Raw genomic sequence first — 14,213 nt, 5'->3', positions numbered from 1 at the left:
TTTTTCTTAAAAATTGCCATTCTGGGTGCTGTTGTAGAACTAACCACAGAAGCATGACTTATTTTTCACAATATATGTATCTGGTTTATGTACTTGAACAGGTTTTATCACCACTTCTCCATACATTCCACTTTTCTTTTCCCTCCCCCTCTTTAGGACATCAGGACATGGTATTAGGACTCTGGCAAATTAAGTTGGGATGTGGGGGACATGGGTCCCTTCCTTCAAAAAAAAAAAAAAGAAAGAAAGCAAAGAACCTTCCTTGAGGCCCCCAAACAGCAGATTGGTGATGCCGGAGACCCTGCTGCATACAGTCTGGGCAGAGATCACTTCAGCCCTTATTCCACTCAAACTGCTAAGGTCTATCCTACCAACATTCAACCAGTCCATGCATTGAGTACTGATCACTGGCTCTGGTCTGTGAGTTTCAGGCCTTGGCAAATTTAGTCAGTGGGCCATTTTGACATTCAGTCTTACAAAGCTGTTGTCGGATCAAAAAGCAGTAAAAAAGCATTAACAGTTTTTTAAGGAAAAAACTAATTTTATATCGTGACTTAGTACACATGTACCTGTGTGTGATTGAAATATATTTACAAAACAATACTTATCCTTACAATATATGTTGCATGCTGGTATTTTCTATTCTGTTTTCTTTAACCTTTAAAACAATTTTTTACGTTAGTCATGACCAACCACATTCATCTCATGATCTACTATAGTTTAATCAACACTGAACTGAAGCATGAAAGTACAGTGTAATTTTCCTGCAGGAGCACTTTTTCCATTTGTAAGTCACATTGCTCTTTCAATTTGAATTCAGGACCCTGTTGTCATTTCAGAACTGAGGTGGATTTACTGAAGCTTCAGTTTCAGGATAATCTTATTTGCAGGGGGCCCTGCCAAGGTCCTGTACCTGATTTTGTATTTGTAGTTTCACATTCTTTTTCTAAAACAGATTCCCAAGATTATATAGGATCCCACAAAACCTCTAAAACCTTTTCTTTCTCTAATATATGTTAGCATATTTAATAACATGACTCTGATTTAGATTTTGCTTCTTTTTTTCTAATTAAAGAAATTATAATAATTAGAGATGAGAAGAGAAGTTATAATTATGCTCTTTTCGTAGCAAAGAATATAGACCGACCCAAGCAATCTCAAGGAAAATGGTATTTACTTTAAGGCTGTGCAGGGCGATCTTCAGAACTGTCCAGGATTTAGTACAGCAACTCTCTCTCTTTCTATAGTGGATTTATGATCTCTCACTCATGGTCTGTTTCTTATCTTGCTTACTCTCTTTACACCTAGGCTTCTTCGTAATCTCATCTTATATACGGTCCTCAAAGATTTAATTCAGAGTTAATTAAGCCAGTTTTTCTCTGTTTACCAATTCCACCTTTCTGATTGAGAAATATGGTTGGCTCAGCTCATATGTTCAAGTAAGGTCGTAAGTCATAGATTACCAGCTAGCCTGAAGTAGATCATTGTTCAGTCAGATGCCTGCTGTTAGTCCAGTTAAGCCATCAGGAAGGAAGCAGAAAACAGTCATCTGATAAACTTAAAAAAAATAAAATAAAAAAACAACGAACTATGGCTAGTGAGGTGGCAGAATCTGTGAAAAGGGCAAATTTTTATTTTTTCAGGCTTTCTCTAGTTGTGGTGAGCAGGGGCTACTCTTCGTTGCGGTGCGCGGGCTTCTCATTGCGGTGGCTTCTCTTGTTGTGGACTACAGGCTCTAGGCACACGGGCTTCAGTAGTTGTGGCATGAGGGCTCAGTAGTTGTGACTTGCGGGCTCTAGAGCGCAGGCTCAATAGTTGTGGCGCATGGGCTTAGGTGCTCCACGGCATGTGGGATCTTCCCGGACCAGGGAACGAACCAGTGTCCCCTGTATTATCAGGTGGATTCTTATGTACTGTGCCACCAGGGAAGTCCCAGGGCAAATTTCTTAAATGAGGTGGGTTAGCAGGCAAGCCTCGTTATTCTGCTCATTTAAACAGAATATAGAGGGTTTCTTGGGACTTCCCTAGTGGCACAGTGATTAAGAATCCACCTGCCAATGCAGGGCACACAGGTTCGATCTCTGGTCTGGGAAGATCCCACATGCCACAGAGCAACTAATCCTGTGCACCACAACTACTGAGCCTGCATGCCACAACTACTGAAGCCTGCGTGCCTGGAGCCTGTGCTCCACAGCAAGAGAAGCCACCGCAATGAGAAGCCCGGGCACCGCAACAAAGAGTAGCCCTTGCTCGCCGCAACTAGAGAAAGCCCGCTTGCAGCAATGAAGACGCAAGCAGCCAAAAATAAAAAAATAAATTAAAAAAACAGAATATGGAGGGTTTCTGTTATTTTGCTTTGCTTTTGTTTTTTGAAGGATACAGTAAAAGAGTGAAAAACTAGCTCTAGCGTAGAAGTTAGGGCAGGCTTCCAGAGATGAGTCTGAGGAAAGGTAGAATTCATTCGTTCTCCTTCCATCAGTCCTTCCTGCTTGCCTTCCATCTCTGCTTCCTTCCTCCCTGTCACCTTTGACTGTGTCTTCGTGTTAGTTTTCTGGGTTGATTTTTCTCAGGTATATAATTGTGCCCTTTCAATATATAGTTTAAAAAACAAAAAATAGAACTTTGTGTATCATATTTACAACTGCTTGTGTTCCTTGCAGTTCGATTTAGTCTTTTCTGGAATATTCTTTCATTTCTAATCCTTTCCTGAGTTTTGTCATCTTGTTTCTAGTTTTACTAATTCTGAATTATGCTGTTCTTTCAAATCTTTTATTTCTTTAAGCTCACTTTGGAATTTTAGATTATAGTCTCTTTCTGATGTGCCTTTAGAATATTAGACTAAACTATAGCACTGGTTTTGTTTTTGTTTTTTTTGTTTTGTTTGTTTTGTTTTGTTTTGTTTTGTTTTGTTTTGCGGTACGCGGGCCTCTCACCGTTGCGGCCCCTCGGATGCACAGGCTCAGCGGCCATGGCTCACGGGCCCAGCCACTCCGCGGCATGTGGGATCTTCCTGGACCCGGGCACGAACCCGCGTCCCCTGCATCGGCAGGCGGACTCTCAACCACTGCGCCACCAGGGAAGCCCAGGGACTGGTTTTTTTGGCAGCAGGAACTGGTTTCGTGGAAGACAGTTTTTCTATGGACGGGGGTAATGGGAGTGATGGGGAGTGGCAGATGAAGCTTTGCTCGCTTGCCCGCCGCTCACCTCGTGCTGTGCGGCCCGGTTCCTAACAGGCCGAGGACCAGTACCGGTCTGCGGCCCAGGGGTTGGGGACCTCTGGTCTACAAGTTATTATGGGTCCATATCTCCTTTAGTTAATAGAATAGCTTTGCATGGAATTCGACTGCAGTTCTATTTTGTTTTGAATTTTTTAATGAAGTGAGTTTTCCTGAACATTTAGAAGGAGTAAGTGGATCCAGATATCTTCTCTAGCTTAAAGACTCTAGAATTTCCTCTTATAAGGAAGTGTGCAAAAATATGGTCTTATACTTTGTTAAATCTCTTGGCTTTGTTGTCCTTACCCAACCATCCAGCCTACCCACCTCTTCCACCTCTGCCCTACTCTTGACTGGATATTTTCTTCACTTTGCTTTTGTTGTCGCTTTCCTGTTCAGTTTAGAATCTGTTCCCAGAAGTTTCTTGTCAGTGTAGGACTTTATCAGCAGGTACTTTTAAGAAGTCATAGCGAGGACTTCCTTGATGGTCCAGTGGTTAAGAATCTGCCTTCCAGTGCAGGGGACGTGGGTTCGATCCCTGATCAGGGAACTAAGATCCCACATGCTGTGGGGCAACTAAGCCTGCACACTCTAGAGCAGGAGTTCCCAGCCCCCCGTCTGAACCGGGCCTCACAGCAGGAGGTGAGTGGCAGGCGAGCAAGCAAAGCTTCATCTGCTGCTCCCCATCGCTCCACATAGCTCACATTACCACCTGAATCATCACCCCCATTACCACCTGAACCATTCCTCACCCCCCACACACATCCCCCACCCTGTGGAAAAATTGTCTTCCACAAAACTGGTCCCTGGTGCCAAAAAGGTTGGGGACCACTGCCCTGGAGCCCACGTGCCACAACTAGAGAGAAGCCCGTGCACCGCAATGAAAGATCCCACATGCTGCAACGAAGATCCTGTCTGCTGCAACTGAGACCCAATGCAGCCGAATAAATAAATAAATAAATATATATTTTTTAAAAGTCATAGGGGCCAAGTTGCTCCAGCTTTTTCAGACCTTACTGTGAATCCCTTACAATCACCCGTGCATAGGCAGAACTCTCCCACTTTCACCTGCTGTTCTCAGATTGGCCTGCCCTGCTTTCCTTTGAATACCTTTGACTGTTTTGTGGCTCTTCTGTTCTCAGGTCTAGAGAATTGCTTCCTTCCACACAGATGCTGCTACTACATGAGTCTTATAGCTGTTGGTGATTTGTCCCCATTCACTTGTATCTTTGGATTCATTTGGATATCTTGTCTGTTTTGTTATAGATGTTATCCATGGGCATGGGTTTTGGGCTTAGCTAACTTAGTGGCTTTTTTTAATGGGAAGAATCAAAACCTGTGCTACTGTTACTTCCATCATCCTAGAATTCCTTCTTATACCACTGTAAGATGAATTTTTAAATATTTATAATTTTTTTGAAGACACATGTGGCTTTTCCATTTTCTTATCATTTGTTAAAAGTAAATGCTGTCAAGTAATGCTAATGGATCCATGACCGCAGGAAATATATTTTTATTTTTCATTAGAAGGTAATAGTTTTCTTGGTTTACTTTTACAGTTAAGTCCATGTTTCATGTTTTTGTTCCCCAGTGAAATCAGTATCCATACAATAAATTATAATTTATAAGGTACTTTAGCATTCATTCCTTTTAGTTAATAGTCACTACATCTCATTGAGTGGCGGTACTATCAATTTAACCAAAATAGACTTCTGCAAGTACTAGTAAGATGGAATTGATCCCTACAGTACTTTCCAATTTTGTATGATTCTAAAATATATGTGAGAAGTCTTCTAAAAAACATGTTCAGGCCAATAATATTATTGAATTTTCTTTGTCTTCCAAGCTCCCTGAAAAGTACCTCAGGATATAGAAGCACTATGTTTGTGTGTACAGATAGATTGATTGATTTTGTAAATTTATTAGCTACCTGAGTCCTTTTGGATAGATACATGCACACACACACATTCCCACGCACACACACATACATATAGAAAACTTAAATGCAAACATAAATGAAAAAATATTAAATGACTATCACTAGGGCATAGAGTCAGTTATGAATAAGTTGTATCTATGCAGGTAACTCTTTTGACTTTTTAAAAATTTATTTATTTATTTATTTATTTATTTTTGGCTACGTTGGGTCTTCGTTGCTGCACACAGGCTTTCTCTAGTTGTGGCTAGCGGGGGCTACTCTGGTTGCGGTGCACAGGCTTCTCATTGCGGTGGCTTCTCTTGTTGCAGAGCACAGGCTCTAGGCTCGTGGGCTTCAGTGGTTGTGGCACACGGGCTCAGTACTTGTGGCTCGTGGGCTCTAGAGCACAGGCTTCAGTAGTTGTGGCGCATGGGCTAGTTGCTCCGTGGCATGTGGGATCTTCCCGGACCAGGGCTCTAACCCGTGTCTCCTGCACTGGCAGGCGCATTCTTAACCACTGCGCCACCAGGGAAGCCCAACTGTTTTGACTTTTAAGCTTCAAGCTCCTCCACAGTTCAGACTCTATTTAAATTTGAATGTGCTTGAGATTTGAACTTTTCATAAGAAATACAGTTTTGGTTATTTTTGTTTATCCTTCTTCTCTGTAGTGTGTAAAGAGATTATATCACTAATGAATGCTCCCAAATTGCCTATATTAAGAACTAGCTTTGTTTTGATAAGTAGAGCTTAAACCGCCATTTCTAAAAGTTTTCTGTGGAATACCCACAAGATAGAATGAAACAGTTGGGTTATGAAGCATAGCCTTCTGTTGGTATTTTATCAGCATATTAAAGTTCTGTGAAGTCCTGATTTAAAGAAACTTATTTTTTTCTTAAGCTTGATCTTCCAAATTTGTTAGATACCTGAATATCTTTGTTTTTTCATCATAACATACCAAGGGACAAATGTTCCCAAGGAAAATAGTTTGAGAATTGCCAGTACAGGCAGTGGTTTTCCCCACCTCCATTTTGTTGTTGTCATTGTTGTTTGTCTTTTTAATTTAAACATTGTCTTCTCATTGCTCTGGTGTTCTATTTTACCCACTGTCAAGGGTAAATTTATTTAAATATTAATTAGTGTGTAGTTGCAGCATTCACACCTTCACATTCTACTATCATGAAACTAAATGGGAAAATTGTGAGCCGAATTAAAAGCTGACTGCAGAGTCATAGAACTTTAACCAAATTTTAATATACATAATTTATTATCTAAGCATTATACTCAAATTTCATTTTTTCCTCAAAGAATGCATATTTAAGATATCTTCAGAATTTAAGATTCTGTTTTACAAAAGTACAGGCTGTATAGTTGACATGTATATTATTTGAAAATATCTTTTCTTTAGATTCTCCTGCACAGTCGGTATCCTCCGGAGTTCGTGCACCTTCTCCTGCCCCATCATCAGTACCTTTAGGGTCAGAAAAGCCCAGCAACGTCTCTCAGGATAGAAAAGTTCCAGTCCCTATTGGGACGGAACGTTCTGCACGTATCAGGCAAACTGGAACTTCAGCTCCATCTGTTATTGGGAGTAATTTGTCCACATCAGTAGGGCATAGTGGCATCTGGTCCTTTGAAGGGATTGGTGGCAATCAAGGTATGATATGCTATTCTGCTTACTGGAAAGTAAGTTTATGCATTTAACTAAAATATTGTAAGCAGTATTTAATTATCATAGGCATTCTTTAAAAATCTGTATTCATGTCTTTTTGTTTTGACTAATCAATTTATTTAAGAGTTTGAAACATTTTTTTGTTCCCATGTGAGCTCTTACTGAATTTATCATTGCTTTCTGAAGATAGTTTAATGCAAGCATATTATTTTCTTCATATTAAGGAAATATTAATATTTCTTTTGGGTCTCTTAAGCTTTTATCTTAGCTTTTTTTGTTTTGTAACACAAAGTGTTTATATTACTTTGTTAGGCTATTATGTCACTACCTACAAACATGGAAATACTGTGATAAATATATAAAAGTAGGTCATGATTCTGAAGGAATTCACAATTCAATATGGAAAATATTCAAAATATGTAAATTTTTTTTGCTTTCTGATTTTAAATATCACCAATTATTTTTTTCTGCCTCTTCATTTTCCCTCAGACAAAGTAGACTGGTGTAACCCTGGTATGGGAAATCCTATGATGCACAGGCCAATGTCTGATCCAGGAGTGTTTTCACAGCATCAAGCAATGGAGCGAGAGAGTACAGGAATTGTAACTCCTTCTGGTACATTCCATCAGCATGTTCCTGCAGGATACATGGACTTTCCTAAAGTTGGGGTAATGGTGATTTAAAAGCATTTTCATTATTTCGAAATGATTTTCTGATTATTAGCCTTATTTCACTTACCAGAGTATAAGCGTTTCTGAAATGATGCTGGAGCTTTGGCTTGGAATTATAGGTCAAAAGCTGGCTAAAATATAAACATTTATAAATCCTGATTTTGTCCCAGTTTAGAGAAATGTTTTTTGACAAAATATTTTATATACTAGGATTATAGTATCTTCTGTTTAGTGCTAGAAGAAATCATATTATGGAAAATAATTTTTACATCACCTAGATAACTTATACTTTTCCAAAATGAGGTGAAGTTTCAAATATCAGTTTTAAGGCTATTGATTATACTGGGAAAAGTAACCAGTGACTTGAATGTCCATAATCTTTGCTTTCTCCTGTTTTAAGGGTATGCCTTTTTCTGTGTATGGGAATGCAATGATTCCTCCAGTAGCACCTATTCCTGATGGTGCTGGAGGACCCATATTTAATGGCCCTCATGCTGCGGACCCCTCTTGGAATTCCCTGATAAAGATGGTTTCAAGCTCCACAGAAAATAATGGCCCTCAAACGGTAAGGCTGATCATTCAGTGAACTTTTATTTAGCGTTTATGAGCTGCCAAGACAAATGGGATATAGATAAATCATTGTTGTGAGAGAGTATGGTGAATTTGAGCAGTTGAGGAAATTGAGGGAAGTTTAATGAGCTGAAATACAGCAGAATGATATGGAAAATGGTACCAAAGGTAGTGGTTTGGGGCTAAAATTATGAAAGGCATAATTAATATATTCTGTTGGGTGGTAAGTAAAACATTTTAAGTTGCAAAGTGTTGTAATGTAATCTTATGTATCAGAATTTACTAGTGGTGTGAAAAGGGCCATCTAGAGGTTATTTATTAAAAGTATTATAAATGTCAAAACAGTATATAACTGTGAAAATGCACAGAAATGGTTGTATATTTTAGCTTATTATGGTATATGTTTAATACCTGATTCATTTTCCTTCCACAGTCATCAACCTGTATGTACTCACATAATGGTTTTTAAAAAACAATGATAATTCAGATCCTGTTTGAGGGATAAGAGGAGAGGCAGGAAAACAACAGATAAAAGTGGTTTATCACTGCTTTTCTTTGTTGTTTCCCAGCATGTTGCAAACTGATTGAGACTTAGCTATTTTAGTTCATAAATATTAGGAGCACTTCCTTAGTGTTGAAGAGTTTTGTTTTAATCAAATATACGTTCAATACATATGTAATAAAATGTGTGCTCTGTATTCATAGGTGTGGACTGGACCCTGGGCACCTCACATGAACAGTGTGCATATGAACCAGCTTGGCTGATGAGGATCAGCTTGTTAGCCTGCAGATTCCTTTTCATTCAGAGGAAATCACAAGTGGCCGAAAAAAAATTTATGCTCCCAAATCATTCTACTGATGTGCTTGACTGAAGTGTGTAGGCTTTTTGCAGAAGAACTTACTAACTGACCTACTTTCTGTGAACATTTGTGACTGCCCATTCCCCATCATCATCTGTTTTACCTTAGTTAGCATTTTTCTTATCATTTTTCTTTTTTTCTTTCCCTCTTCCCCTTTGGACATAACTTTCTGTTGAAGCTGTTCTTTGGCTGGTTGGTTTTAGTACTGTAAACTGCTTCTGAGCAAACACGGAAATTTAGCAAAATTATGTAAACTTGATCCTGAAGTTTTAGAATGGCAAATAAATGTACAATTGTTTACATAACAGAAAAGGCTAAGCAGAAAGTAAATTTCAATATGTCAGTATAGAGGCTCTACTTTATGTAGACTTAAATTAATGTGAGATATGTACCTTCATATTCAGAAATCTGGATGTTTCCTTCATACATTAAACTATTAATAAGTACAACTTTTTTGCTTGTGTAATTTAAGTATAAAGTAAAACAATGGGCATTATCAGTGAATGCTTCCCGACGTTGGCTTTTAAAATACCCATGCTTCTCTCTTTTGAGTTTGTTTGCAGCAAGGCACATATAGAATAAGAAATTTATCACTTTTTCATGTCTCTTTATTACCTTGTCACACTTTTAAAACTAATACACACTTCTCTCTTCATTCTTTTTTTCTCTCTTCACCCTTACCACTAATACCGGTAAAATTTTCTTGCTGATAGTGAAATAATTCTGTAAAGATTTTTACTCTAATGGCTGCTACGAAGAGGTGGAGAATCTTCATCATCACTTGTCGTTTCTTCTAACCATAAAACATAGTCTTTTTGAGAATTTAAAAAGCCACCACTGGTTCCCAGTCAGCATATATAAGCCCTTAATATACTGTTTATTATTAAACAATTCAATGTACTATTTTATATTGGATAATATTGATTCTTAACGTTGGCTTTCTGGTCACCAGGAGTCAACATAAAAATTCCAATTTTCAGTAATTTAGTGGAAGGTGTTTGGTTTTTTGGGGTTTTATTTTTCAATTTTAAAGGCTTCTTAATCTCTACACTTGTATATTAAAAGTGAAAGGGATCAACAGCTAACTTGGGGCAAGTAATAAAATACATTTTGCATTTTTCATTAAGACAATTTATGGTAGACATGAATACACAGGTTACAAAATGAAGTCTCCATTTAACCTGTTTATATAAGACACAGGGCCACACTAAACTACTCAGTGGAATTTATCTATTCAGTTCACTTGGAACAATAAACAGTAACATATCCAAGAAGAATATGTGTCCTACCGTCTCATGTGGAAAAATAAATTATATGGTTGAAATGTAAAAGAAAGTAAGCATAAAAGTAAAGTGATGTATATATCAATCTGTCTTTAAAAAAAAAAAAATTAGACCTAAATTCCTCACTGTTGAAACATAAACATTAACGAAGATTCAGATAGATCACCCACAGTTGACAATATTAACATGGTTCCTTGGCTGTTCAAGTAAATGAAATGATTTCTTTATTCTGGTAGCCTGAGTAAAGAGTAGAAAAGAGGATTTCTCAAACATATCCAGAAGTTTGTAAACAACACATTTATATCTTTTATTTTAGGAGGTGGTCTTAAAATATATAAATTTGTTTTCCTACCTGTCCTTGATTGATATGACCAAATTTAAAGGAAAAGCTAAATGAAAACCTACAAATAAATATACTTACGACATAAAATTATTGCACTTTACTAAGAAAGGGGTATAATGCTATTTAACAGAGTATTTTATGTATGACTTTTGCCACCATCCTATAATTTTTTGCTTGATTTCTTTGCTGTGTTTACTAGAGTTTATTTTCTAATTAAAATAATCTTGCTAGATAACAGATACTAGCCAGTATTTATCAAAACACATGACTTGTGTTGACTCACAAAAGTGAATTTCTTAAGATAGGGTGTCTTACTAAAAAAGAAAAGGAAAAAAACCCTATATATATATTTTTTACTTTAAAGCTACAGGACAGGGGAGTATTGATTGGAATGTTCCTTATTTAGTTTTGGGGATCAGGCTTGTTAAATACAATACCATGGTTTTAGAAGTCTGTAGTAGGAACATTTTTCAAATACATTTTTTATATTTCAGATGTAATGCAGTGCACTTTTATTTGAACAATAAAAAACATAATCTTTTGAGACCATGCAGGTCTTTTTTTTCCCCCTTTTTGAAAGTAATGTGGTATGTATAATTGCAGACTATGTAAGGTATTTCTTTTCTCTTATCCTTTTAAGAAGCAGCTTAACTCTTGGACATAACGGTTAGGTTAGTTCACACCTTAAATCCCCAAATAGTTAATATCCCAATTATTGTGTAATCTGTTTATACCAACCATTCCATTTTAGAGATAATTTTGTTTACTTGTGCCAAGAGAATCCCCATTTCATGCCTTTTCAACATATATTTCAACATATACCAATATATTCAAAAAAAGTAATTTTAGTATTCATGTGAAAGGTATTTTCCCCTTCTGTTCCCTGTTACTGTAAAGTTAAATCATTTTATTTTATTAATAATTGAAAATTAATTTTTTTTGGTAATTACTATACTTACAGTCATTTTTCTTCTCAGGAAAAAGAAGGAGGTAAATAGTTCACTAACTGTTCCTGTCTTGTTTTTCATGAAAATATTATTCCATTTTTCTTTTGATTCAAATGACCTAATACACATTTCATAAAAACTATTTTGCACAATAGTTTGCACAATAGTGAATACATTATTCACTTTAGTTTTAAAACAATACAAAGTGTTAGATTAAACTGGAAATCTCGCATTAGAGAACAGAACATTTAAAGAATGACAAAACTTTCAAATTAGAAATTTTTAAATCAGGATTATTTCAAAATGATTAAAATATCAAAGGAAAACCATTACACTGTTTTTCATTACTAATATGGAGATTCAGTATTCCAGTACTCAATGTATTTTTACTTTAGATAAATGTATTCAGATGTCTTTTAATATTAATGTTTGGGACACTTACATTATACGTTGTAAATTCTGGATGCTCCTGAATCTCTTTGGAAATATATATATCCTATTGATAAATGCTTAAACAAGTCACAACACTCAATTAACTGGTGTTATTGTGAATTAACTGGTGTTATTGTGAATCAACTGGTGTTAATTCCAGGTGACTGGAATTTAGGGTGAGCGCATCATTAGTGCTTTAATACTTAATCTACTGTGTTACACACCTTGATTGCAAAAATACCATCACTTACCATTTTGGGTAAGTGAATATAGAGAAAATGTGCCACTGTAGCTTAGAAATTCTTAGAAGTAAGAATTTCTTTACGTGACACTTGGAATGTAGGACTAATAGATGTGTTACAAGGGGTCTCATATTAGACTTCTACCTTTAAATGAATTCACACTTTTGAAAAGTAAAAGCCAATTTTGCATGCTCAATACTTAAAAATCAATGATAAGATAATACGAGAGGATTTTTTTAATGAGAGAAAAAAGCTAATTCTACATTAGGTATCTTTGGTTTTAAAAAGTAATGTATTAAATAGGAAAAAGAGAAGAAATTAAATCTGATTCCCAGGGAACACTAACAATTCCTTGTGAAAATATCCTTTAAAGTCAAACATTTCAGAAGGCATATATGGGAAATGAGAAATTTAAATGACTGTACATATATACAGTTTATGTATAATAGCCTACATTAATATTTTGACCTCCATTCCTATGTTCAGCACAGCGATGGATAAGAATTTCAGAAACTTTAGAAAGTAAATATATAGTCTTTGTTTTTAAGGAGTTTAAATAAAATTTAAAAAGTGTGTTGTAGTAAGAATAAAAGACAGGAATAGGCTAATAATGTTGAACTTTAAAAAAATGTTTAGTATGTCCATTTGCAAAGTACATGATTTCAGTTGGTTGGTTTGCCCGATATTTGCATGGTCATTTTGTACTGTACTCTGCAACTCAAAAGATACAAGGTATCACAATGTTACCAGTACATACATATACATGAGTGCTGACACTTCTTTTGCATTGGGCTTTATAATTGACAAATACTTTTCCCAACGTTCTCTACCAAGTAGACAGCCAGTTCTGATCATCCCCATTATCCAAATTTTAAAATGTATGTTTATGTATATGAAGTTATCAAGTTAAATATTCATAAATTTTATTTACATCACAATATTCAAGCTTAAAACAATGGAACATTTGTAAATGAGAATGTAATTTGTGACCCCAAAATGTAGCAGAAAGGGTGGACCTACACTGGTTGAAGAGGTCCCAGTCCCGACTCCTGATACAGCTTAACAAAAGGAAGTCTTAGGAGTTTGAGGAATAGCTTGACAAACTTTTGTTTTAAATTATATGAACAGTGAATGCATAAATATGAATTTTTCACTTTAGGATCTTTATCCTTTAATCTCCTTTTCTCCTGGATATCAAAAGATCAGATTCCCTAAGCTTATGTGCCACTGTGGAAGGACCAACTCCTAATGTCATCAGTTCTCTGGGAGGAGAGGAATCCAGCAGCATAGAAGTTGCTTCTTTACTCACAATCTTTGGGCCAAGATATTTCCCTCTAAAATTCCTTTCCACTTTAAATCAGTAGTCAGTAGCAACAGGTTGCTTGTTTTAACTTGACAAACGGATAGGGAGATAGATTGATAGGTTTTTACCTTTAAAAAGGAAATTCTGTGTATAACAGATATTGGAATGTGTGTGTTAACATTCAAAAATTCATGCATGGATTTATCAGCCAATTTGAAGGAAGATGACTTCCAGAATCCAGAGGAAAGGGTGTATCTGGTACCCTTGGGTAGGTGCATAATGAAGCAAGAACAGTAGCTTCAGTTTGACATTACCCCAACATTGGTTGGAGCCTTCGTTTTAATCGTTTTATTCCTCACAACACAATTTGGCCTCTAGGTGTAGGGGTGACCCTTCTTTTAGGAAACTCCTTCATGTTATTCCCGTGTTTGCTTTTGCCAGGAGCAAAAAACCCAAAATTAGCCCATATACATTTAGCCTATTCCTTTTAACCAGAAGACACCTAATGTTGCTGTTCAGGCTCTTGAAAGCTTATATACGATATATGTTAAGCCCCAGTAAAGAATTCACCGCGCTGCCAGTGATAATTCCTCTTAACTCAGGAGATGGTACTTTACCCTTAACATAAGGTGTTTTGCTGCTCTTTATGATGAAAGAAAACACTTAAGTTGGGTCTGAAAATGTCTATTATGACAGATGAGCCAATTAAACATACCACAGACTAAACTAAGCCTAGTGCATAAAGGTTGTTAAAACAATC

General features: G+C 36.5%; 1 protein-coding gene across 10 annotated transcripts in view; it reads left to right on the top strand.

Moving 5' to 3' along the window:
* ANKRD17 (ankyrin repeat domain 17) overlaps nt 1-9,352 on the top strand; it is a 163,841-nt gene extending 154,489 nt beyond the window's left edge. For all 10 annotated transcript variants that reach the window (XM_067736247.1, XM_067736241.1, XM_067736240.1 and 7 more), the window contains 4 exons: nt 6,539-6,787; nt 7,292-7,470; nt 7,874-8,038; nt 8,749-9,352. In XM_067736247.1, coding sequence (XP_067592348.1) covers nt 6,539-6,787; nt 7,292-7,470; nt 7,874-8,038; nt 8,749-8,808 — 653 coding nt within the window. In that variant the 3' untranslated portion in view covers nt 8,809-9,352. The remainder of the gene's footprint in view (nt 1-6,538; nt 6,788-7,291; nt 7,471-7,873; nt 8,039-8,748) is intronic.
* Nucleotides 9,353-14,213: the final 4,861 nt, after the last annotated feature.

This window comes from Pseudorca crassidens, chromosome 4, assembly GCF_039906515.1.
Source record: "Pseudorca crassidens isolate mPseCra1 chromosome 4, mPseCra1.hap1, whole genome shotgun sequence".
Lineage (NCBI taxonomy): Eukaryota > Metazoa > Chordata > Mammalia > Artiodactyla > Delphinidae > Pseudorca > Pseudorca crassidens.
Note: the sequence above shows the minus strand (reverse complement) of the source record. Positions and strands in the feature narration are given on the sequence as shown.